This window comes from Pezoporus occidentalis, unplaced genomic scaffold (assembly GCF_034315485.1).
Source record: "Pezoporus occidentalis ecotype Australia unplaced genomic scaffold, CSIRO_AGI_Poc_V1 ctg260, whole genome shotgun sequence".
Lineage (NCBI taxonomy): Eukaryota > Metazoa > Chordata > Aves > Psittaciformes > Psittacidae > Pezoporus > Pezoporus occidentalis.
Genome location: NW_026914503.1, coordinates 342,998 through 369,888, shown reverse-complemented (window position 1 = coordinate 369,888; position 26,891 = coordinate 342,998). Strand labels below are relative to the sequence as shown.

General features: G+C 39.4%; 1 protein-coding gene across 1 annotated transcript in view; it reads right to left on the bottom strand.

Annotated features, from left to right (window-relative positions):
- FOCAD (focadhesin) overlaps positions 1–26,891 on the bottom strand; it is a 98,068-nt gene that overhangs the window by 10,056 nt on the left and 61,121 nt on the right. The window contains exons 22-36 of the mRNA XM_062624064.1: positions 22,843–22,935; positions 20,726–20,814; positions 19,098–19,139; positions 15,104–15,212; positions 14,506–14,622; positions 12,765–13,003; positions 10,992–11,081; positions 8,340–8,487; positions 6,372–6,491; positions 5,254–5,376; positions 4,597–4,674; positions 4,126–4,197; positions 3,865–3,967; positions 2,561–2,641; positions 1,358–1,486 (exon numbers count right to left, since the gene is read on the bottom strand). Of these exons, the coding sequence (XP_062480048.1) occupies positions 1,358–1,486; positions 2,561–2,641; positions 3,865–3,967; positions 4,126–4,197; positions 4,597–4,674; positions 5,254–5,376; positions 6,372–6,491; positions 8,340–8,487; positions 10,992–11,081; positions 12,765–13,003; positions 14,506–14,622; positions 15,104–15,212; positions 19,098–19,139; positions 20,726–20,814; positions 22,843–22,935 (1,633 nt within the window). The remainder of the gene's footprint in view (positions 1–1,357; positions 1,487–2,560; positions 2,642–3,864; positions 3,968–4,125; positions 4,198–4,596; positions 4,675–5,253; positions 5,377–6,371; positions 6,492–8,339; positions 8,488–10,991; positions 11,082–12,764; positions 13,004–14,505; positions 14,623–15,103; positions 15,213–19,097; positions 19,140–20,725; positions 20,815–22,842; positions 22,936–26,891) is intronic.

The following is a 26,891-nucleotide window of genomic DNA, read 5'->3' as shown; positions in this document are numbered from 1 at the left end:
TTCACAACACTACACAGGCACAGTCAAGAGAAATTATGCATAAAAAAATGTAGGCTATGATGCTGTTTGAAGTCAACAAAACCAGCCATAAATGCCAATGTACTGTTTTTTTCTGGAATTCCCCTGATTTACAAAATGAAGACTCCTAAGTGAAAAACAGAAATAAGAAAATCCCCCATTCATTTAACAAGTTTCAGCTATTCATAAGGTTGCACACAAATTTGCATCAGCATGGACTCAGTATAGAAAATTCTTTCACTTATTCTTACGAAAGACTGTACAATCAATTGCAAGAATACCAAGTAGAACAGAAGCTGCAGTTCAAGTACAAGAAAAAAAATTTAATACGTAGCTAACCTTTCCTGTATCTAGCACATAGTTGATCCTCACAGGATAGTTCAATGATTTCTATATAATACATACTAATAATTATATAATAATATACATAATACATAACAACATAATATAGTAATTATATAATATATATATCTATATTATACAAGCACTATGTATAAGTAAAATAAACACCGTAAAGGAATAAGAACAATATTCCATATCCTGGGCTCTACAGCACATCAATTTAAACACAACAGCACTTGCCCAACCTACACAGCCAGTAATAACAGTTGCATAGATCAGGAGAAACAAAACTTAGTGGAACCAAACAGGGACTATGGAACTTTGCACAGTAGTTTGTTGTTTTTTTTTAAGGAAATGCGTTTGAAACGCAAACACCTCTTATCAAATAAAACAGGCACCGACAGATATCCTGAGTAGAAAAGTATTACACAAGCTTTCCAACACAACACTTCAGCATCAGAGCTACTCTCCAACACAAATACTCTTAGAAGCACTGACAACACCAGGGTCATGATGGAAAAAGGGATATGCTTTTCTCCGTCACACAGTGTAATTTAGCAAAAAAAGTGTATTTCACACCAGTGACAGAAAGATGAACTACAGAGCAGTTCAAACTGGTGATAAAGCTGCCTGCAGCCTCTAACACCGGTATTAGACCAGCATTTAGCAGGTACTGAAAATAAGATACAATTAGTTAAGTTTCATGAGGGGCTCTTCTTACTGTTCCAATGAAAAATTTGATCCAAATTCACCAGCATTTTAGGGAACTTTTAATACTGCTCAAAATTCCCATCTCTGGTCTTCTGCATTGTAACAAAATGTCCAGATGGTGATCACAAATATATGCTTGCAAAGATTAAAAAGTTGGTCTTCAAAGTATAGTAAACACTCCAATCCCTGCAGTAACTTCAAGTCCTGAAGTGGGCTCTAAAGTGAAAGCTGTGTCAGTAAAGAAGTTCTGTGACAAGTACAAAAGACTGAAAACTATTAACCTTACCAAAGTTTAATCTCATCAAAGGAGAAAGAATGGATGCCCAGTTTACAGGTGGATACTGATGGTTTTCTCCAACTGATGCAATGGGTGCCAGGGCTACTTTTACCAGCTCAGATGGGACAGATTCAGGGCCTACAACAGAAGATCCAATCATAGTCTGAATTTCATACACACACATTTCGCTAAGCAGCTCAGGGAAAATGTGTTAACACTGCACTGAAGACCAATACGCAATAAAGAACTGAAAAGCATTATAAAATTACTGTTATATCTTTTTATATTTTAAACTATCTCTTGCTTATAATCAACAATTGTATTTTTAACATTAATGTCCTATCACAAAAAGCTTCTTGTTAATAACAAATAGAAACTTTTCTTGAGTTAATTTGCAGATTAATTACAGCCACTGACAGGACCATATTTTTACTTTTGTTAGGAGAATAGCAAAGTTTCTGGATACTGCCCTCCTTCCCCATCCTGTAGGTACAGGCCACAAAAACTGTCAAACAGATGCTAACTTTTGTTATGTACTGTGTTACTTAAATACAGGGATTCAGCTCAGTCCTGCTGGAGGCAAGGCATGGGCTCCTAAGGCATGGGAGTTTCTACCTCCACTGAAAGCAAAGCCTGCTTCATAGGACAGCAGTGAGCTCACTTAAATCCACACAGGAATAATCTCCTCTGCTTTATGCCCCTTAACACTGTACTTGGAGACATCTTTTTACTACCACTCCTCAGGTAAGAGGATATTTTCTTCAGGTTCCTCTGCATTTATCAGACAGAAGTAACCCATTTGAATACTGATCTGTTACAGAGAATCTTAACCTTAGATCACTGAAATAAGGGGCAGCATTAAGTTTGCCTGATGATGGAGTGTTCCTGATGATACAGAGGAACACTTAAAGTTATCTGATTTTAATTCCAACAGAGAAGATTCATCCTCTCACAGACATAGAGAGAAGGGGAAATGGAAAGGGTTTAAAAACTCATGAAAATCCAGGGGAGAAAACTAAAGCATAACTACATAATTCTACCTTTTTACATGTTATTCAATTTTTTGTTTAGACATTAAATATCCCACACTAATGAAGTTCAAATTAGTATTTAGAAAAGTTCTGGCAAAAAAAAAAAAGCAGGTTATTAGGGTCACCTTCTATACTCATAACAAATTTCCCAGTGGGACACTGTAGTTTGATCCCTTCTTACCTTTTTTTCCACTTTCAATGGCAAAGTCAATGGCTGCCCTAATAAAGCTGTTTTCAGGCAAGTAGCCAAAATCTGGAGGAACTGTGAAGACAAAAAGTCTCTTTATATACTAGACCATGTTAGCAGAAATTACATACTTCAGCTCCCATGTAAATTCAAAGACCAAGTTGAGCTATGTTTGGCCTAATTCTGTAGGTGACTCAAAGCGTTTAGACTACAAGATAGATGTATTGGTCTTTTCACAAAGGCAAGTTAAACGTTTGTGTTGGTGAGAGGTGCCAGGTCAAAAAAAACAAATTCATTGACCAACTGAAATACCAGTGATAAGAACTTTCTTAATATTTATCAGCTACTAGGCTTTAAAAAGGAGAGCTTCAAAACCTTAGTAAGTTTAATACAACAGAGACATTCCGTATCCACATAATCACAGGCACATGTGCCATGATTATACAAAAGTAGAAATTCCAAGAATCATTCTTCTGAGGATATTTATCTACATTTCATATTTTTCCAACTTGGTTCACACTGAAGGGAACAGCTTCCACTTCATTAGTTCCCTCCTATTACTGGTACTTCATCAATGGTTTAATTCTGCCTTAATTTTACCAAGGGATATTGAAACAACATCAGAAGGTAATGATGTGTTGACAGAATATAAATTTCTATCCTAATTGGTACACTGAAAGGGTACAGAACAGTAGGTTTTGACTTCAGCTAAACAGAGCAGATCTCTTTTAGAAAAATACTTTTAAAAAGTCACTTGCTCTTGTTACGGATCAGTTTTTAATTCTTGGCTTTTTATATTGGAGGAAGTACTAAAAAAAAATAAATACATATATATAAAAAGTAGATTAATCAGTTCTCAGGGCATAGATACTGTATATGTCAAACACGTGCCATATGCAGCATAAAACTTCTTTACAGTTTATTCTATAAAACAACAAAGACAGAAGCAATATACAAATTTGAATAGAACAACTCAGAACCCTATTTTGATACTGCAAGTAAAAGCAGGTGGGGGGAATCCTGTTCAGCACATTGATTCCTGCTTCATGTTCCAACAACCCTATTTTGATACTGCAAGTAAAAGCAGGTGGGGGGAATCCTGTTCAGCACATTGATTCCTGCTTCATGTTCCAACCTTTATGTATGGCACACAGGACCATAACACCCATTAAAAAGCTGTCATGTCATTTTGTAGGGCTTCAGGGCATAGCCTGTATTATCTGATGTGTCCCTTGCTGCCTTTTTAGCTAGGTGCTACCTCTATATGTCCTTTAAGCAGCAATAATAAAGCATCTTACCCGATGCCCTGTTCTGGGTAGAAGACAAACAGGACATATGAAGGCGTCCCAAAAGTCCTGCTGCATTTGTCTGAAGGCCAATCTGCCCTGAAAGACTGATTATCTGTTAAGACAATAAACAACTAGTTAGACAAAGTTCCCTACATTGCCTCACTCAAGCTGGACACAGACATTACACAGTTTCTTTAAGCAGATTTGGCCTGGTTAGTTGAGGTGTCACAGTACAGTATCCAAAGCAGGAAACAGAGGCTACCTTCTTACCTGTGTAAGGGTTCTGATGACTTCATTCAGCTTACTTTGAAACTGGGAGGACTGAATTCTCTCAGCTTTCAGCTGCCAAAGAAAACAAAAAAAGGGGGGGGGGAAGTGAATTTTATAAAGGAGAGAAAGAAAAAACAAAACACAGAGCAAGTGCTGAAAAGAGATTACATTAGCACACATGCCTTTTTGTGGAGGAGTTGAGGACAAAAGAAGAAAACCTACATGGCTGTAAGCTTCTCCCCTCTGGCACTGCACATGGGCCATATTATGGGAGAATGGAAGAGACCCCCATTTTACACGTTGTAATTCTATCCCACTTGGTTTATACTCAACATGACTCAGTAGTGCATAAACATGATGCCCTAGTATATAATCCCTTCTCTAAGGATGCAGAAGACATCATTCCAAGTTACCTTCTAGACAAATTTCTAGAAGAGATAAAGCTTATCATTTGCTTGCATGCTCTCTCACCTGTATCATGCCTCCTTCAGAACCCACCAGCGCAACCAGCCCACTGACAGCAGCCAGACGCTGCATTGTTGGAGAACCCTAGAAGCGTAATTCAGGATAAGCAAGTCAATGTGGTCACACACAATACTGTAGGACAAAACACCTGTTTCTTCCAACTTAAAAACCATGAGTCTTGTCACTTGTACACCTCTCATTCCAACTACCTTTTCAGCTGCAATCTTTACGTGTAAGTTTAGAGTTTGATTTCAAACACTTTTTGTTACAATGAGGTAAATTAAAATTATTACAACAACTGAGTCACTATATTCACCGTTCTGTTAGTTTAACTTCGTTAAGTAGCACCTAATTTCACAAGGCATCTTCACTTAATAACCTAGATTTTACCCTTGGATGTTCTTCCAAATTAGTAAAGATGTACAAATTATGATCTCATTAAGATAAGCACATGCAGAAGAGAAACATTTGGTTTTAAACTTTGGCAAACAGCCCAAAGATGTATTTTTGCTTCCAAATATCAAAAAACATGTTTGGATAGTCCTAACTTTTCCTAGCATCACTCCTGCAGAAGGCAAGGAAAATGATGTCCCTACTGTTCGTTTAAAATATGCACTCTCCCTCTTCCTGCAAAAAACAGGGTATGAATTCCAGCTCCTTTACCTCTGCAAGCACAACTTTTATCCAGGCTGGCATTAGCCTGTTACTCAGGTCTTCAGCCTTTCCATGACCACAAGCTGACAATCCATGTACTATCGCACCTAGAGCTAAAGCAAAGCCATGGGTCTACAAGATGAAAAAGACACATTAAAAAAACAGATCTTCAAAATTATTCTGTAATCTTTTAAATACTTACTGAAACATCAATTATTGTTTACCAATAATTAGAAGCAATGTCTTTATATAAAATACTGGATACATTCTTATTTCAAGTATTTTCTCATGTCAAGTGACATAGTATTTTCTGACATTAAATACTGATCTTTGGCACATGGATAGATCTGGAGCCTTTATTTTAGAGCACTTTCTGATACAAAGAAAAAATCTGCAGCAAAGGTAACTTGTTTTGACTTCTTGTTTTCCACATAAACATTCTAAACAGTTGGTTAGTATAATAACAGGCTTTGACTCAAAATGGTTGCTTTGGGTTTTTTTTGGTTTGTTTCTCTTTCTTGAGATTTTATGTTTGTTTGTTGGGTTTGTTTTTTTTTTGGTTGTTCTTTTCCCCACTGGCAAGCATGTAACAAAGAATAACATGCACTGTAATGTGGAGATAATGGAAATTATTTTTGGAATTTTTAGAGGGTAACATTAGGACACTAGGGATGAAACAGACACCTGGAGAAAGCTGTGGTTAGGATGCACTGTCTGGAGGCTACGGGAAAGCAAAAATTCAGAAGAGCACAGTAGATGTATTTTCCTGGTAAGAAAAAGAATCTGAAGAAACATGTTATAAAGGGGACAAAAACTGGCACAATGCAGAGACTAAAGACATGAGTAACTCAGAAGTACCAACTTCCCTTCTAAATGCAATCAAACCTATAAAATCTATTTTTTTTTCACTGTCTGGTAATAGCTATACACCTGTAGACAATGCATCAGTGGATCAAGTGGTAGCCTTGGTTATTGCATGGTATGCGGAACACGCTCAGTGTTAGTTAATGCTAAAAGTTAATCAACATGATTTTCTTGGACGTTATAGTATGGATAAAGCAGTATCCAATATCAAATAGATCAGAGAAAACCAGAACTAAACCAAAGCCCAAGCACTAAACTATGACCTGCTGGTTATTTTCAACTAAGGTCCGTAGCTTGTTCATGGCCTCCTCAGCCTCATGTGCTTCTATGATGCCAACACTGAAAGCAGAGACACAGGAACAGGCCACAGAATAGGCAAGTACCTGAAAAATAAAAATATTTAAGTCTGTTAACTGGTGACTGATCACATTCACTGTAGCAATATGCGCTTGGAGCAATGTGCCAGCATGATAAAATGCTATGACGTTTTCTATTTCTACTTTCAGATGTTGATATCCTCTCTGAAAGATTCTTTATTGACACCATCATGAAACAAATGCAGCTAAAGCTTGAGAGTACTTCTGGTTTTATGTAGGCCAAACTCTTGGTCTTCCACACAAATGTAGTTATTCTTCTCAACATAAGTGTCTGATTGTTATTTATATGAGCATACACATCCTGTGATCCTATCAGGGCTACAAGCAGGTCCACAAGGCCAGAAGATGAATGTGTAGTAGAACTGTCTCCCACACACAGTGCACTACTACCCTTATGTCCTTGCAGAAGGATTCACAAGTGACACTGCTTTTCTGTTCTTCAGACTTAGATGTGAAGAAAATGAAGTCTGAATTTTCAACTGCACCAACTGTTTTACATCCTTTGCTAAGCAACAGAACAACACACGGCTTTAAATGAACTTAAATACTGTGCAGGACTGACAACAAACTGACTTAGAACAAGTAATGCTCAGATTGTACCTCTTGTGGCAGCACGGCAAAGTTACCTCTCAAGTACAGGATTACATCCCAGTCACTTACAGCTCTCAAAGAGCCTCTTGTGCATCTCATAAATATAGTAGTATTCATCCTATGGTGCTGGTCAAATTTTACTCATGTAATTATCTGTACAGTTCCTTCAGAGGCTTTAATTGAAAAGGGTAAGTTTTGCTTCTCTTCCAAAGTATCTAACGATATTAAACATCTGCTGCCTTTAATCTCAGAAGTTGCTGTAGTGAACCCAGTTTAAGTTCAGGAAAGCACTCTGAGATCTCTGAGGAGAGATAAATGATTTCATTGCTGTAAACCATTTTAATGCATGAACCATAAACTGCAAAACTTTAATCCCCAACATACACGTGCTGCCAAAAAAATTAAACTTCCTGAATGAAGACCTTTAATAAAGAGCGTTCAGAGTAGTACCGAGGGAGAAAAAGAATAACAGTAACAATCTCTGCTAACTCCCTTAGAAAAAACAGAAGATTAAGCAATTCAGTTTTTCAGCTGCTGCAGGCTTACATACATCAGGTACAGGGCTGCTTCTTTTTTCATGCAAAACACCTGCTTACTGATTCTTGGTTTCTGTTGTAAACTCCAGTTTCATCAGTTTTCCTTCTTAAGTTTTATGTCAACAAGTTTACAGACTTAGTGCACAGACGACATCAAAACTTACAGGACATTATCTTGGCAACAGAAACTGAAACAGATGTGCAAACTTAGCAGAATTCAGTTTAACTCTTCAAAACATAGAAAGAAAACAGCACATGGGGCCATAGCAACATTCACAAGAGCAAGATTCACATTAGCTAGAGACAGCAGCTTTCAAAGAAGGAAACACAGACATATTAAAGGAGGAAGTATTCAGAGGCTCTCTCTGACAGTAACTTACTATCTGCTTTCTAGTAGATCAGATGAGCAGTAAGCTGAATATTAGAGAAACCCATATCCAGTTACTTGAGACTAACTTTCAATCTGAGGTTAAGGAATTAAGTAAGCACTTGAAAGAATGATGTCTTAACTTTTTAGGCAGTTTCTTAATGCTTGTGCAGGATTACAGATTATTCTATTATTATCATTGTCTTATTCAGCAGATATAAAACCATATATTGTGAAAGAAATAACAGAAACCAAGTATTCCAGTACCACAGGTATAAAGCTTCAGTAAAAGTCTATAGTTATTAAAGGGAGGCAACAAAGTAAAAGAAAGTTTATAGTTTACAATAAAATATGTCATACCTCTTGGACCCATCTACTTTGGTCCTCACTGCTGTCCAGGTATTTGCAGAGTTTTCTCAATGAAGCAGAAACATGCACTCGTGACTCTGTTTGGTTACTGTGACTCAAAATTGACAGAACAAGTCCTACCCCCAAAATACATCCAGTGCTTAATGAGAAGACAAAAGAAAAAGGATTAAGTATGATGTGGCAAGTATGGCCTTGCCTGATAATTAGCTCTGTAGGTAATTACTACCACAGTCAATTTTACAGGTGTTTTTTATTTCACACATAGGTGGATGCTTTTCAGGAGACACAGAATGAAAAAACAGCATAAAAAGGAAATGTGTATTAAAAATAATAAATCCTATACACAGAGCTTTGATATTTCTTCTTCTGAAGAAATTTCTTGTGGTCCCTGAAGAACCAATAGCCCCACCAACAAGCTCATCAACTCGTAGGAATAAGTATGGATCCAAACTTCTACGTTTGATTTATACCAACATCCCAAACTCTGATATCCCAGTTAAAAATACTAATTGCAGGCCCACTGGCTGTATTATGGTCCGTTGCTCTCAGATTCCTGAAAGGGGAGGAGTGCAGGGGGGGTGAGTGAGCAGCTGTGTGGTACTTATCTGCCAGCTGGATTCAAACCGTGACAGTCCCTTTTTTGCACCCAACAGGTACTAAAATCAGCATAGGTAACAGCGGACAAGCTTCAGCAGGGCAGACATATTCAGCAAAACTAACAGCTTGATGCTGAGGATACTTAAAATTGCAACAAGAAGAACATAAATTCTTGTATATGATTTAATAGGGCTGCTGGCATGAACAGCTTCACAGTCCCTGCCTGTTTTTCAGATTTGATGAGAATTTCCATTCTGGACCAGAGAACTCCTAACTAAATTCAGTGCCTGTACTCCCACAGCATTTCAGTTTCCACAGGTCATCAGTCATAATACTGAAAACTTGTGTTAAATATTCTCAGTTGTGGCTGCCATGATGAGATACCAAAAGCATAGCAGATACTCACTGCCCTGAAGATAATCTCTCACTGACATGCATATACTATAGTTTAAAGAAGCATCTTTTATCTGAAGATGATTTTCCCCTCATGCATCTCCCTGAGCATGCTAGTTTCAGCCACGCTATGTAGCAAGCAGTCAAATAAATGAGACTAGGATCTTAAGCATTCTTCTAAGCTTCAGCTATCCAACTTAAAAAGAAAGAAACTTCTGAAATCAACTTTGGTCATATTTGTAAGTTAATGTTTTTCAGCAACTGGGGATGAAGAAGATAAGCATGCCTTGACTTGGACTGGTGTCTTGGCAATGGTGTCTCTTTTTCCAGCAAAGACGAGGAAACAAACTTTTGGAATCAATATTTTTAAGTAACTGGCATATCCGAATTAATGAACAGTCAACAAAATAAGGACGTGGCTTACACAGCAAGTTCTATACACAATTTTACACTATTGTTTGGTGACAAAAATACTCATGTGCAGATAAGATGAGCAGCCCTGCTCCTAGAATTGCTGGTATCTTCCCACTGCCTCTGAGCAAGACTGTGCAGTTCTCTATACATGCCCGTGTTTTTTACCAGTGCATTGGCAGGGATTAGCTGTATTAGTCATTGATTCTTTTCACCTCATAGTAGGGACTGTATGGAAAAGAAAAAAACCCTGTGTGTGTAAATACAGGCACATATGCATACACTCACATATGTTCATATATAAATATTATACATCTATTTATATATGGACACACTCACCTAGAAGAGATGGTACAAAAAGGAATAAACCAGCAGAAACATCCTGAAATTCAAGAAGCACCAACTCACAGTCCTGCACCTGGCAACAGACAGGCTGGGACCAGAGGGTCTGGACAACAGTTCTTGGTGATAGTGCTGGCACTGATGGGCAACAAGCTGAGTCACGGTCAAACATGGACCCAGGCAGTGATGAGGGCTAGCAGTACTGGGTGAAGACATCAATAAAACTGAACAATTTCACGGAGGCATTGAGGCTGGAGACTTTGCATGACAGCAGAGGCTGTGGGACCACAGCTAGTTCATCTGTGAAAAGGGATGGCTTTGGGGGCACCCAGCAGCTTCTCTGACACTGACAGTACTCACGGCCAGGTTGGATAGAGCTATTGGTGACATGGTCTAAGGTAAGGTGTACCTGCCCATGGCAGGGGGTTGGAATCTGACAATCTTAAGGACCTTTCCAAGCATAACCATTCTATGATTCTATGACTGAGGAGACGTAGCTGGGCTCTTGCACGGTGAGAGGCTGAGAGGCAGTGGGTGCGCAAGCTGAAACATCAGATGCTCACACAGGCATAAGGGCAGCCCCAAAGTGGAGCCAGGGCCTAGAGATACACTATCTCCAGTCTTGCAGGTTTCAAACACTGACTGTAAAGACGTGGGCAATGCAGTCATGTACTGTAAAGTCACGACTGTAAAGTCCATGGGCAAATGTTTAGGGAGGGCATGTACCTCAAAGCCCTTGCCAGCCTGCACAAGTTGGTGATTCTATGGAAGTACTCAGCACAGACTCTCTTCTTACCCTATTCCTATACTCGTCTGTGCAAAATTAGGGAATACAAGCATAAACTGAAGAAGTGGATCTCAAAAAACAATAAAATATCTTCTCTAATGAAGCAAATTCACCTGTACTCCAGACTAGTGTCAAAGCAGGAGTCTTCCAGTGCATCCAGGGACTTCATTAGAACCAAGTTCATTTGCTGACCAGATACATCACTACAGAAACAAAACAGAAACAAACAAACAAACAAAAAATCCAAAACACAGCTCTGCTCTTTAAACCATACAGGATATTAAATCTCCTGCTGAGACTGAAAGCGCCAGTAAATAGTTCTTTTCTTCCCGTAACAGGTTCTGGTACTAGTCTGTAAGCAATAACTGTATGACTGGTCATGAGTTTGTTTATATGGATGTGACACACATATACAAATTATAAAAACATAACACAAGGGGTAACGGGTTAAAACTTAAACAGGGGAAGTTTAGATTGGATATAAGGAGGAAATTCTTTCCTGTTAGGGTGGTGAGGCACTGGAATAGGCTGCCCAGGGAGGTTGTGAATGCTCCATCCCTGGCAGTGTTCAAGACCAGGTTGGACAAGGCCTTGGGTGATATGGTTTAGTGTGAGGTGTTGGAACTTAATGGTCTTAAGGTCCTTTCCAACCCTAACTATTCTATGATTCTATGATTAAGACCTTAACTGGCAATCATTATTGCTACAGCTCCCAGCATCCAGGATTTGTAGAACATGCCTGACAGAAGGAGGAGGTTACTGATGGAACTTGATCAGAAAATGCATGGTATTTTAAGATACCACTTCATCAATCTCTCTTGCCATCTCGTTGCTTATCTTACTGATTAAAAAAAAAAAAAAAAAAAAGGCATTTACATCTCACTCCAAAGACATCACAGGGACTCCCTCCTACAAAACACATAGTTCTTAATGACCAGGACACTAATGCAAACTAACTCTATGACTTGGTATTAGTTACAACTACATCCCCACAAGTTTTGCTGTTGTAAGTCAGTGTTTGGAAGGATGTCTGAGATTAAGTTTTGAAATTATACAGGGCAACAGAAGAGCGGCTGAGTCACAGGCAACAGGGCATCAAGATGCCAGAGCACAAAGATTAGAACAGAACAGCACTGCAGAGTGTTTTAACAAAGGCAGGTGTGTTGGAAACATTAGCCTCACTAAGCAAATTAACAACTGACAGCCAAATTCGTCTGACACCTGTGCTTGTGCATCAATTAAACATTTATTACAGGTATACAAGCAGACAGAATCCCTAGTGGCAAAGAAGCTGGAGGAGTATAAAGCCAAACCTGCTTCTCAATTTTTCTGGAATCATCAAAAGTTTGCAACTGTAGCTAACCCTTCTGTAAAGAAGGCCTTTTTTACTAACTTCAGAACATTGCTTTGTTGCCGACGTAGCTGTTAACAGCACACCTTAAGGACAGCCCATTACTTCCTGTAGCTCCATTACCATATGCATAACTCACATGATATAAGTGGACACTATCACGTCTCCAGAGCACCTCTAAGAAAGGAATGGATGAGAACTGTGAATTATTTTACAATTAAGTCTCCTACAGCAGCTAGTCCTGCTTTAAAGTGTATGTGTGGCGCTTCTAGGTGACTGTTTTGTGCAAGTAGCCAAGGATGTTATGAAAATTAATCATTCATACTGAAAGAATGGCAAAATATCCAGGATAGCACCGGGGCAGGGGGTGGTGAAGACTGGTAATAAAAGACACCTTTTAAGAAATGTTGCAAAGCCCCACAAGACTCATTTGCCTATGACCTGTATATACTTTGAATTCCTCAGAACTTAAGACTATATGCAGGAAAAAGAAGAAAGCTATTTGCACACCTACATTACATATGGTAATTGTTACCTGACTTTTTCTTCATACAAACGTGAGATAAACATCCCCAGCCCAAGGCCCATGTGGATTTGAACAGCTTGAGACTCATCAGCATTTCGTTTTCCAGGCAACCTGTCAGTCAGCATATTCAGGACATCCTCAACCTTCTCCTTCCATGATACAATGAAAACTGGCACCAGGAGAGACAAAGCAGTGGCTGCACAGGAACGAGCTATACTACTGGCAGTATTTTCACCTGAATAGGATTTCTATAAAAACATAAAAAGGATTTTTATTTTCCTTTCTTCTTGGGAGAGGGAAATAAAATTCTTTTCCAGGTAGTAACAATCAAAACCTCAGGAATTTAAAATAAATACCTATACAGCAAACAGTGTCACAGACGTATTGCAATCTGTCAATAAATGATGTTTCATGGAATTGCTTAGGGTAACTTTTCCATTTGCCTTACCTTGTAAAAGCTTAAAACTAGGGTATTGCAGAATATAATTTTTAAGTGAAGACTGCTAAGCATGACATTGTAAATAATGGATAAGGCAGGGTGAATTTAATAGCTACCCTACAGATAAATACATTGGTCTATTTGACTTTTCAACTTCCTTGTTAAAATATCCAGCAGGGTGATCAGAAGGGCAAACAGAAATCAGCAATGATATTAATGTACTTGGGTAATTACAACACACCAAGGATTTAATGAGTCAAAAAAAGCACTAACTTAAAAGCACCTAGGATGACAAAATGTCATAATATCATGCAAGATAACAGGTAGAGATGCTTTCCAGAAGGAAGATCCATTACGAAGGTTTTTAATTCCTTTCCATTTTGAAATGGAAAATCCATACAGCTACCTCTACTTATATAGCAATGAACTGATTCTAAGTAACAGCCTAATGTATATTTATTACTTCCACATGCAAGTCTGAAAAGGAGCAGAAAAAAAATCCCATCAGGATTCAAGGCACCCTGTAGAACAGCAATTTCTATTGTGTGCCTTAAGAGTTTTACAAATGTAAGATTTAAATTTATTTATTTTTAAACAGAGTGAATCTTACAAATGCATCATCACATTGTTCCATCTCAAAACCACCTTAGTTAAACAGCATTATTTTCAAAGGCAGAAGTCACAGAACAATTCAGCAAGAACTGCTAGTGCCAAGCAAGTAGTTGAATCTCTTTATGTCCAACCAGTCTAGCATTCATTTAACACTATATTTGATTTGGTAATCTACATCCCCTATCAGTGATGGCAGGGGCCCTGTGCCATGAAATAAGAATCACTGGCTCCATAACGATTAGGTTTTGAGAAAGGTATGCATTTCAGAGCTCTGAGGAATGGTGTCACAATCACTCAAGCATTTGATAATGTGGTCTGAGGAGAGCCTATTCACATTAGAAGGTTTTATTTTGTATATACATGCCAAATATTCCAGGCTTTGACTGAGTTTTGTGCGGTTTTGTGTTTTTTTGTTTTGTTTTGTTTTTTTTTTTTTTTTTTTTTTGTTTTTTGGTTTTTTTTTTAATTTCCTTCATTCACATATCCTCACAGGTGGTTTTTACTATTCTGGTAATAAAGACAAAAACTCAAGGCAAACCCAAATATAAGCAGAAAACACAATTAAAGAAAAAGCAAGAAAGTTTTAATTCTGCTGCATTACAATTATTACAGGGCAAGCAGGACCAGAAAACTCCACACTATAAACGCCAGGTATGAAATACAGATACGCTTTCCTGCCTTTAAGATCACAATACGTACCTGGTAGAACCATGGAAAGACTTGACCTCTAGGGCGATAGTGGCTATTCACAATACTAAAGAGGGTTTCTGTGACCATAGAAATCCAATGTTTTGTGGGAAGAAAATCAGGTTCAGTCTGCAAAGATCAAACCCAAATATTCTTCAGAGTTTTTTCTTAAATTTGGTCCTACCTGAACAGAAGCTCAACAGCTGACATTCCAGTTATGATCTATCAGGAATAAGATTATTTTGTCATTCTTATGTACAGCAAGTAGAACGATTTATTCGCCAGGGCTGATCCTTGAGACACTATTTTTCATCAGGTACTATTCAGTGCAATCAAAAATGAGAAAGGAGGCTAGCTGGCCTTCAGTGTCCACTAGATCCCTATCTCATCTGCCAAAACCAAAAAATAAATGTGTTAATCTGGCTTTTCATGTGCTTACACACTATCTCCTTTTGTGTAGATCATACAGCAGCTACCAGATGGCATTCACTGTGTAGGGTGAAATTTGAACTTCAAAATGCAAAGTACTTCACATCCACTTACCAGCCCACCAAACATGCTTCCTTACATTCCACTAAGAGTAGAGAAACCTTTTCCTACATTGACTCACCTCAGGCATCCCTTCAATGTCTGAGGAAAGGCTGCTTTCATATTTGGCTACAGCAACTGCAAGACCAGTTAAGGCAAAAATAGAGTTTCCTTTCACCACTGGGCTGTCTCTGGACAGAAAAAGGCAAACACGTTAAGAAGCATAACAGGTGCAGGCAACAAAATATGTATCTCAGTGCATGGAAATTATGCTACAGGTGGTAGGAGGAAAGGCCTCTGCACCTAGCAACTCTATTGGGCTGTCCTCTAGCTCAGCAAAAGTCTACTCCACTTCATCTTCAGGAAACAGAAATGGAGAATGGGGGAGAGAAGCGTTTCAGTCTTTTTTCATACTTGTCTTTTATATAAAGCCTAGCACACACAAAGTCGTATAAAAACAAAAGCTTGCTTCCACTGTAATGAGGATTGCCACCCTGCAGAGCAAGCAGCACTCACAGAAATGCACCATTTGGTCTTAAGTAGTACCATCTCTACATAGGACAACAACAACAAAAAAAAAAGCTCTTCAAACAGAGAATGCTAGACAGGCAGGTGCTGCTTCACTGCAACAGCATCTGTTCGGGAGATTTAGCAAAGCAGCCATCACTGAAATCTCAGCTTCAAAAAAAGTTATGAATTACTTTCTTACACTAGGAAAACATTAACATAAAAGGAAAACAACAGGTTTCAAGGAGTACTAAGTTCTACCATGATGTAAACCTTTACTTTCAGAACTCAAGAAGAAATACATAAATCTGACATGTAGGAATGAGAGAGAATTTAACTTGTGTTCAGTCTCATGAAAAGATAGATGTCAATATCACAGTTACTCACAGAAAAACATATTACAATATAATCCTGCTGGAACCTAGTTGTTTTACAATAGCAGCTGAACAATACAACTGTACTAGACTGTACCAGTCTTCCGTTTCTAAAATCCTCCTCAATTGTTGCTGTAAAAATCTATTTATTTTTTTATTTATTATTTTAAATTTAATTTTAAAAGTGAAAATTTAGGCAGTTGTTTCCAATCCAAACCCCACCTGATTTTTCGTTTTCTTTTTAAAACAGGACACACAGGTCTTAATCGACTGTCACTGAACTCTCCTGCTTTGAACACCAGAACTATTTCTTTTCAGATAAGAGATACCTACAAGTAATTACAACCAGGTGCTTCGTTAAGTTCTTTTAAATCTCCCCATATCTCATGCCTTAAATAATTACCCAATCTATGTAAACATTTGGTGTTGTTGGCCATTGACTTCAAATAGGTTATACTTCACGAATCCCTTTGGAAGCCTGTAGTCACTGGTATTCCCCAGGGATCAATACCGGGTCCGGTCTTACTCAGCTTGTTTATCAATGACTTGGATGAAGGGATAGAATGTACCCCCAGCAAATGCTGATGATATGAACCTGGGGTGAATGGCTGGTACACCTGAAGTCTGTGCTGCCATTCAGCTGGACCTTGATAGGCTGGAGAATTGGGCGGAGAGAAACCTAATGAGCATCAACAAGGGCAAGTGTAGGGTACTGCACTTGCAGGAAGAACCCCAAGTACCAGCACAGGTTGGGAGCTGACCTACTTCTTTGTTTCTGTCTACTCTGCCGGAGGCAGTCCTGAAGAGCCCTGTACCCCTGAGACCTCAGATGAAGTCAGGTCAACGGAGCGGTTTGCCTTAGTCGATGAGGAATGGGTTAGAGACCAGTTGAGCAATCTGGAAATCCATAAATCCATGGGTCCAGATGGGATGCACCCACGGGTGCTGAGGGAACTGGGGGAAGTCATTGCTAGACCACTCTCCATCATCTTTACCAAGTCTTGGGAAACAGGAGGGGTGCCTGAGGACTGGAGGAAAGCAAATGTCACTCCAGTCTTCAAAAAGGGCAAGAAGGAGGACCCGGGTAACTATAGACCAGTCAGCCCCACCTCCATCCCTGGGAAAGTGATGGAACACCTTATCCTTGGTGCCATCTTAAGGCATATCAAGGATAAGAGGGTTATGAGGGGCAGTCAGCATGGCTTCACCAAGGGGAAATCATGCTTGACCAATCTCATAGCCTTTTATGAGGAAATAACACGGTGGATGGATGATGGCAGAGCGGTGGATGTGGTCTACCTTGACTTCAGCAAAGCATTTGACACAGTCTCCCACAGCACCCTCACAGCTAAATTGAGGAAGTGTGGTCTGGATGATCAGGTAGTGAGGTGGACTGTGAACTGGCTGAAGGAGAGAAGCCAGAGAGTTGTAGTCTATGGGGCGGAGTCTAGTTGGAGGCCTGTAACTAGTGGAGTGCCTCAAGGGTCAGTACTGGGACCCGTATTGTTTAATATATTCATCAACGATTTAGATGAGGGAATTGAGTGTACTATCAGCAAGTTTGCTGATGACACTAAGCTGGGAGGAGTGGCTGACACGCCAGAAGGCTGTGCTGCCATCCAGCGAGACCTGGACAGGCTGGAGAGTTGGGCAGGGAATAACTTGATGAAATATAACAAGGGAAAGTGTAGAGTCCTGCATCTGGGCAGGAACAACCCCAGGTTCCAGTATAGGTTGGGGAACGACCTGTTAGAGAGCAGTGTAGGGGAGAGGGACCTGGGGGTCCTAGTGGACGACAGGATGACCATGAGCCAACACTGTGCCCTTGTGGCCAAGAAGGCCAATGGCATCCTGGGGTGTATTAGAAGGGGGGTGGTTAGTAGGTCGAGAGAGGTCCTCCTTCCCCTCTACTCTGCCCTGGTGAGACCCCATCTGGAATACTGTGTGCAGTTCTGGGCCCCTCAGGTCAAGAAGGACAGGGAGCTGCTGGAGAGAGTCCAGCGCAGGGCAACAAAGATGATTAAGGGAGTGGAGCATCTCCCTTATGAGGAAAGACTGAGGGAGCTGGGTCTCTATAGTTTGGAGAAGAGGAGACTGAGGGGTGACCTTATTAGTGTATATAAATATATAAAGGGGGAGTGTCACAAGGATGGAGCCAGGCTCTACTCAGTGGCAAACAATGACAGGACAAGGGGTAATGGGTACAAACTGGAACACAAGAGGTTCCACTTAAACTTGAGAAGAAACTTCTTCTCAGTGAGGGTGATGGAACACTGGAACAGGCTGCCCAGGGAGGTTGTGGAGTCTCCTTCCCTGGAGACATTCAAAACTCGCCTGGATACATTCCTGTGTAACATTATCTAGGTGTTCCTCCTCCGGCGGGCGACTGGACTAGGTGATCTTTTGAGGTCCTTTCCAATCTCTAGCATACTGTGATACTAGAGCAGTTCAGCTGAGAAGGACCTGGGAGTATTGGTGGATGACAAGCTGACTATGAGCCAGCAGTGTGGCCTTGTGGCCAGGAATGCCCATAGTATTCTGGGTATCAGGAGAACTGTGGCCAGCAGGTCCATGGAAGTGATCCTCCCTCTCTACTCAACCCTGGTAATGTCACATCTCAAGTGCTGTGTCCAACTCTGGGCTCCTCAGTACAAGAAAGACAAGGAACTACTGGAGAGAGTTCAGTGAAGGGCTACAAGAATGATCAGGGGTCCGGAGCACCTCTCTTACGAGGAGATCCTGCAGGAGCATGGCATGTTTAGCCTAGAGAAGAGAAGACTGAGAGGGGATCTCATTAATGCACATAAATATCCAAAGGGTGGGTGCTTGGCTGAACACAAGCCAGAAGTATACCCAGGCAGCCAAAGCAGCCAATGGCATTCTTGTTCGTATCAGAAATAGTGTGACAAGCACGACTAGGGAAGTGAAGCTACTTGAGGCTGCTAGTTAAAAAAAGACCTAGTAGTGCACATAGCTCTACCCAGGTATTACTCAAAACATTAAGCATCAGACTTTCTAATAGACACAATTTGTAGTAAAAATCTCATGGCACAGGTTGGGAAAGAGTTCCTTTCCTAAAACGCAGTCATGTGAAATAATGAAACTGGCATATAACCAATTGCAGAAAATATTATCTTACATCTTCTGCCACAAAACAGAACTCATTCTCATCTGTAACAAATTAATAATTCTTACTTGGAAGCACCTTTGATGATATCAGTCAACATATCTCTGACCCTGCAACAGAAACAGAAAGAGTTTACACCATGTTCATTAAACAGTAGCATGAACTTAGCTGAATTCCCCTTATGCCTTACACATGTCCATTCTAGGTTAACAAATACCTCATTTTGCTATCAGAAGACTTCGCACAAATTAATCAGAAGCACTAAAATTGTAAAAGTGCTAATGTACCACCAAACATTTCTTCATTGTCATATATTCTACCAGTGTTTTATAAATGCCTCTTATTTGACTTCATACCACATTTTGTAAAATACAGGTTCATCTAACAGCCATAAATATGTCCATTGACCTGTTAACATAAGATTCTAGATCACTGTGATATTTCTCACCTTAATAAAATGAAAATATTTTACCGTGATAAACATAATTTATCCAACACTTACTACACTCCTGGAAACTACTATAGGCAGTTATGCCATTTGTCAGTATAGTAACCTGAATCCATTTAAATGAAAGCCATAGGAGTAACTAAAATTTCTTACACATTAGTGTAGCTGATTTATAATAGGCTACTTGTCTGCATCTGTTTAGTTTTGCATTCCTATCAAGACAGAAGCAGAGATGCAGTGAGTCTTCTATATTACAAAGTTCAGGTGAGAAAACATATCCTCTGTCACTATAACATACAGTATCAGCCTGGCCGTGACTTTTATCCAACATAAAAAGATACACTCCAATCACAGGTCCACAGTATGTGATTATGCATGCCTTGTAAAATAGGGCTGTATAAGACTGAGTTATTCTCAGGCTGTAAAAGAAACCTACTCAGGCTTCCTTCATAAAACCACATTGTACTTGCAGAGAGTTTCAAACCCATCTACACCAGAAACACATCAAGTTAGCAAATATGAATGTAAAATTTCACAGTACTTGCACAATAAAGCGTTAACACTGAAGTTTATATCAAGCTGTCCACAGGCAGGTTAAACCCAACCAGTAACACAAATGCCTAAATGGTACTGAAGTTAAAGCCCTGAAGCACCAAGCAATTACAGGGCTACAGTAAAAGATATGAAAGCTAACACCGGGCTCTGTGTTAACAGAAGAGAAATCAAAGTAGTAAGTTACAAGGAATTCTGTTCATTTTTTATGTATCTTACATTCACACTATTTAGGAAATACAAACTAATCTTTCTATGAAACCCTTTAATCTAGATTTAGCTGGAATAAAACAACAGACATAGAATCACTGAATGGGTTGAAAGGTACCTTAAAGATCATCTAGTTCCAAGCCCCCTGCCATGGGCAGGGACACCATGGCTTTTTCCTTTAACATGAGACAAAACAAACAGAATTTTCTACTCCTTCCAGTTGCTTATCCGACAAAGTTTCAGACACTGTAGAGGGGAAGGTACCTGGGAACCCATGCACATGGAATCCTTGGAGACAGTTACCTAGTAGCTTCTTCCCAATCCCCCTGCACTTTGGCCATTGTATCTAGTGTCTGTTTTGCTTTGCTTTTCAATAGTGCTCATGCAGTCTTCAAACTTGCAAAATTAAAGGCTTTGAAGTCTTGCCCTTCTGTGCCCCTTCACTTGCCATTACGAGTGATGAGAACCAAATAAGCACTTCCTTACCAGAGCCAGGCTGTAAATTGTTTGTATTGCACCTCTTCAGGATTCTCTTTTCCATGTTTTAACTGCATCTCCAGCTCTGCGTGCCTGCCCTGCAGGATTAGAGAGTAAGTCAGATCTTTCACAGCAAATCATCATAGTAACATTTCCTCAGAGAACACTTACGTAACAGATGTTGTCTTTCATCAGAGGGCTACTTTATAAGTGAACTTGACTGGTTTTCAGATGTAATATACAACGTATTAGGTAAAAAATTTGTAATTTTTTATTCTGAGTGAGGAAAACAAACTGCAGATGGCACAAACAGCCACACATACTGAGCCATCTCTCCTAGACCATGCAAAGATACAAGTTCCCTTGGGAAGGGGTACAACGAGCAGGAAATCAGATTTAGAAGCTTGCTAGCTAACATGGGTTGTAACAGCAAAACATCACTTTTTTTGATTCGCTACTTAAAGCAGAATTCCTCATCCTTTTCCTTTCTATTATCTAACCTCCCTGTGACCTCCTACAACAGTTATTTCCATATTTTAAAGGAGAGTATATGGATTCTGGCCTCTTAAACAATTGTTCTCTAAACACATTAAGCAGCTTTGTTTTAATGTTCAGTATCCATCTCAATGCAAATTACATCTCAACTTGTTTAGGTTGTCAGTTACTGCTTCTTAGTAGATTATTAAGTCTTAACTGAAAAAAATATAGCCAGGTTCAGGTATTGAACACTTGTAGTTTGGGTGTGCAAAGAAACCCTGAGAATACAATAGAGTCTATCCTGTAAATTCGTATGTCACACAAAAGGTTACAGAAAGTCTCAAAAACATGCTGAATGCACAAGCTGGTGGAAGTGCTTAAGCACGTGAGTAGACGAGGACTTTCACGTGTTCAAAGGGAAAAAAATCCTCAAGCAAGTGTTTTGGTGCACTGGACTCTCTGAGTGCCTGCCTCTAAAGTGTAGAAATGGTTACTAGCTGTTCAGAAATACTGAATTACATACTATCCAGACTACTCATACTGCAGTCTCTTCTGTCCATCCATCTCAGATGATACGTATTACAGAAGCAAAGGGAGTAAGTAAAGATACCAGGTCTACAGTGAGGGACTTCAGAAACAATACACCCTATTGCCCAGGAAAATGGTACAAGATCCAACAGAGGCTTTCAGAAACAAATCTAGTAAATGCCAGGCTTTCTACATCTTGACTCAGAGTGGAAGTAAAATAAAAGAAGTAATTACATGCAAGCAACAATGGCCCCCTCTGTAGTTACAACCTAAAATTACAATTTAAATAGCTGTTGCCTGCTTTGCAATGGGACTGGCTCACTTAGAATATGGTATTTTGCTGATGGACAAGATAAAATTTGTTTTGAAAATGTGAGAGCAGATTATGTTTTGTTGCACAGCAAAAAGAGCAACAATCAAAGCTTCTAGAATTTGCTCTGCAACCCGAGATGCTCACACTGAAAATAGCTGATGTGGCCTGGAAATACAAACGACTTTCTAGTAGCACAAAGAGAGCCTTCCGCAAGTCAGCTGTTTGTTAAAAGTTTTTTTGATAATTTTCCTGTGGAAAAAAACACTCTGCTCTAGATACCAGGTCAGGTAATCTAATGAAAGAGAGGATTTAAGATATTTCCTAACCCTTAGAGATAGGAAAAAAAAAAAATAAAATAAAAAGGTGAGTCCTTCATACTGTGACAGCATTATATGCCAATGAAGAGAAGTTCTGTTTAATGAATCATTCCTTGATAGCTTTTGTGTCCCTTGTGGTACTCTAATTACAAAATTCTCACTCAGAATAACAGGTTAGATAGCTAAAAATTACTAGCTAAATAACTAGCTAAAATATCACATTCTAAAAATTCTAAGAATTGGAACATTCTGCAGCTTGACCCAGGAACCAAACAGCATGAACCTAAACTTAAGCAGAAGTTATACTTCTCCAAAGTATCCCAGCTTGTACTGATACTAACTTAAGACTCATCTTATTTCTTTTTCATAAATTTTACCATTAAACACCTCAAGCTTACTGTAACTTGTGAGGATGCTCTTCCTGGTAAAAATAAAACTCATACCACTTGAATGAATATTAGTGTGCACAATATTATGAACCTCAAAATTACCTGCAGGATTGCACTGTAGGTTCGACTCATAAATCCTAACCAGGACTGTGGCAGCAGTATGGAGCGGTGCCATTCGGAAGGTTGAATGTTAACCTGTGTGACACCAGAAAGGGTAGAATTGGTTACATTAAGGCTAACATAGCAGAATGTATGTTCTCCAAGCTGCGATTTGCAGGCATTCATTGTAACAACAACCCTGTAGGCTCAAACCTATGGGATGTTACACATGGGTGTAGGAAACTAAAATGATAATGTACTTTGTTATCCTTTCTGGTTAACACACTAAGTTAATTTCAGCTTCGTTACCGACGGTTGCTTCAGGCAGGTCAGATAACTGATCCCAGAGAGAGTAGTGGAATTGTATGTGGCAATAAGCACCACACTTAGCAGTGCTGGCAGACACACAGAACAAAGATGATGGTGCCGCTTACATATGCCATAGTTTTTGTAAAGCTTAGGTGTTTCTAAAAGCTTTAAACAGACATAAAATAAACACAAGTAGATGACTATCAAAATACAGGGGAGATTATTTAAATTAAGTTAGTGTTTGTGACTGGGGTATATATAATTATGTTCAAATACAGAGTTCAAACTTCCTTTAAGGAAATTGTTAAAAAAAGAAAGCAATGACAAGGTTTCCTTCTAGGAAGCACCAGCATAGAACTCACAAGAGGGAAACAAGACCACCTCAGTTATAATTTAAAGAAGTATGCAGCAGCTCTCCCTGCCTGCCTTCAAATCTTACACAGGTATGACAGCCTCAACTTCACAACAGAGGAGTAACTCAGTCAACTACACAATTTGATACAAGTGCACAAACTTCTCTCAGGAGCCCAAGGTTGGTGTCTTCAATAAGTATCATAGCAAACTAACTTTTTCATGCATGTTTAAAAACAAAAATGAAGTCAAGCGATCTCAGTGACAAGCCATTTCCTAGCCCTTGAAAGTTTAAGGAAGTAATTACAGCTCTAAGTGAAATAGAATGGGTCACAAATTCAAGGCCATTAAGGAAGTTTTTCCAGACAACAGAGACCTGCATAATAATGTCCATTTCTCCCCCAACTATTCATGTATTATCCCATTTATAAATCAAAATATATTAATTAAAAATTGCGTATCACAACTAATTAGAAGAGTCTCTATTTCCCTCTCTCCATGACTGTCCTAATTGCAGCAATATTGTATTATAGTAAGAGTACAGGTGTCCTAACTGCTATGTTTTCAGATCCAAACCCAACATAAGCTCTGCAGTTAAAATGATGGCTGTGCATTGTTATATATTCAAAGGTGGACATACAGAATTATTTTTCTTTCTACTGTCCAATTATTTCTGCCTCTGCCAACAAGATGAAGAAAATGCCATCACAGCCATTTAGACTCCACTGAAGTAAGTTACTTAATATCATCAGTTTCCAGGTAATCAGTATTTAATAAAGGAGAGGCAAAAATGTCAGGCTGAGGTGAGATGGGGTATCTCAGTATCCACTGCTTAAGCCTTCACATTTTATTTCTAAATTAAAGAACACGACAGACTCCGCAGGTAATGGAAAAACCCCGAGATCAGAAATTGTGCAAAGCCCACTTAGAGTAACTAATCTTGCCAGGCTTAATCCTGGCAGGTTTTTATTCCTCCTATTTTATTATGGAGACTAGTCACTGTTAAAATGTAAACTACTCCACGCCTCTATATACGCAAACCCCTCCTTTCCCCATCTTGCTCCACTGGCCTCTCTGTATATACTGGTCAACCAAGATAAACAACTGAACTCTCCTTGCCTGCTAAGTACCTTCCTAAGGCTTCCTGGTTCATCTTCTCTATTTTATGCCCCTTGTAATGTACATAAAGCAGACAATACTCTTTCTCAACATGGATTTTATAACAAAAAGTATACGACCATGCTAAAACTTCATGCCCACTGTTACTGGTAAACCTAAAATGATTTTGCATCTATGCAAATAAATTAAATCTAAAAGTCAATCTATCAAAATAATTACCTTTTTAGCCAAAATCTTATTCACACACCCCTCTCATTTCTGCTCATCAGCACAGAATCACAGAAAGGTTAAGGCTGGAAAGGACCTTAAGATCACCTAGTTCCAACCACCCTGCCATTGGCAGGGATACCTTACACTAAACCAGGTTGCTCAAAGCCCCATCCAACCTGGCATTGAACACTGTCAGGCCTGGAGCATTCATAACTTCTTTGGGCAGCCTGTTCCAGTGCCTCAGCAGTCCAACAGTACAGAATTTCTTCCTTGTATCTAACCTGGAGCTCCCCTGTTTAAATTTGAATTCATTATCCCTTGTTGATAAGCAGTCAAGGCCCTAGTCAGAATTGTGTACCTCAGGTTCCAGAGGCATCTGCAGCACATCCAGCCTTTCCCTTTGTCTCTGCTCTGGAACTATTTCAGATTTGTCTCATGGTGATCTATGAAGCTCACCCCATAATCCATAATTGTGCATTAGAACAAAAACAGGCCTTCAAAACACTTCAGATGCTCTGGCAGGAAATACAAGGCTTTGGGTGTATTGTCACATTTAAAGCAAATTAGACCATGTTGTCTAATTAGGAATGTATTATTCACAACTCACACATCTTACCTAAAGTTTGCAGATATAGTTGATGACCAGCAGAACTGCTGAGCAACTTTTGATTATTTGACCTTCTTCATGACAGTAAACATTTACAAAAAGTGGAATGAGAGGAAGACAAGAGGGAATATAACATCTTCACATGACAAAGAACACTCAACTAGATTTCACCTATGACTGAAAATGATTGGGTATAGTGCTGAAGATTATCACATAGCCAGTGCTGATACCTGCTATTTCAGTACAGGAAAGCAGCATTCTTTACTCCTCCTCTATCACTGGACACACAATGACAACAACTACATTAAGCATTCATTAACTAATACTAGCAAGCACAGACAAAGCTGACAGTAAGTGAAGTTCAGATTCCTTTGAGCGTGCAGTTTATGTGTAAGAAGATACTGGGCAAGTGGGAGGCACAGGGAAGGAAGGTTAAGTGACTTCTGAACCAATGAGTGGTAGTGAAAGACTGCCACACTGGTCCTGTGATGTTCTCAGGAGGCAGCACAGCCAGGCCAGGCTGCTGAGTAGTTTTCAAGGACGAGCTGCAGCCTGATACGTGAGGCAGTAAGAAACTGCATGAGCTAGGACCTACTAATATGAACCTGCTGATCAAAGCTTAAGGGCATGTCTCCCTGAAAAGACACACAAGCATAGACTGAGTTGGCCAAACCGCAAGACAGGGAATGCTGGCAAACCACGGGAGATCCTGCTCCTGTACTTCAACACTTCTGAATACACATGGCACAAATTTTGCACGCTCCTGCAAGACTGAAAAATAATATCAAATGAAATCAGAAGGTTGTTTCCCCTCTCCAATGCACTCCAACTAAAAATCAAACACCTTGGCAAGTCTTGATGAGCTCACTTTCAGCACTGGTACCACTGTGTTTGCCAGTGATCTTTGTGTATTGCTCACTTGTTTTGCACTGATGCCAGCACATGAGGGCACATGAAACAAATTTAGGGAACTGTGAAATTAAGCCTGTTTCTATCTATTCTATTCTATTTGATATCTAATAGAGAGAATACTGCCTACAGAATTTAGAAATGATGATACCATTAATATTTATGGCCAATCTTAAAACCTGTTCTAGATCAGGGAGACAGGGAATCCCAGTAACTTCTTTTACTAACTACAACAGGTTTCCACCTCAGTAGCCCTGCCAACTCACTTGATTCCTAATTTCAGTCATCTCTAACAAATGTGTGGGTGTGAAAACACGTTTTAAACAATACCCATATGTCATTTAAATTTTTAGGCACATATTTAAAATATCCTTCTCATATCTGTAGCATATAAACTGCAGCCTCAGTTCATAAATGAGGCTAGCATTACATATTCACATCTGTGAAAGAGTGAAGCAGCATCTGTTTTAATTTCAAATTTTGCTTAGAGGCTCTTTTTTAATGTATTTGTGTGCCTGTACTTTTAAGTCCTTTCCCAGCATTCCTT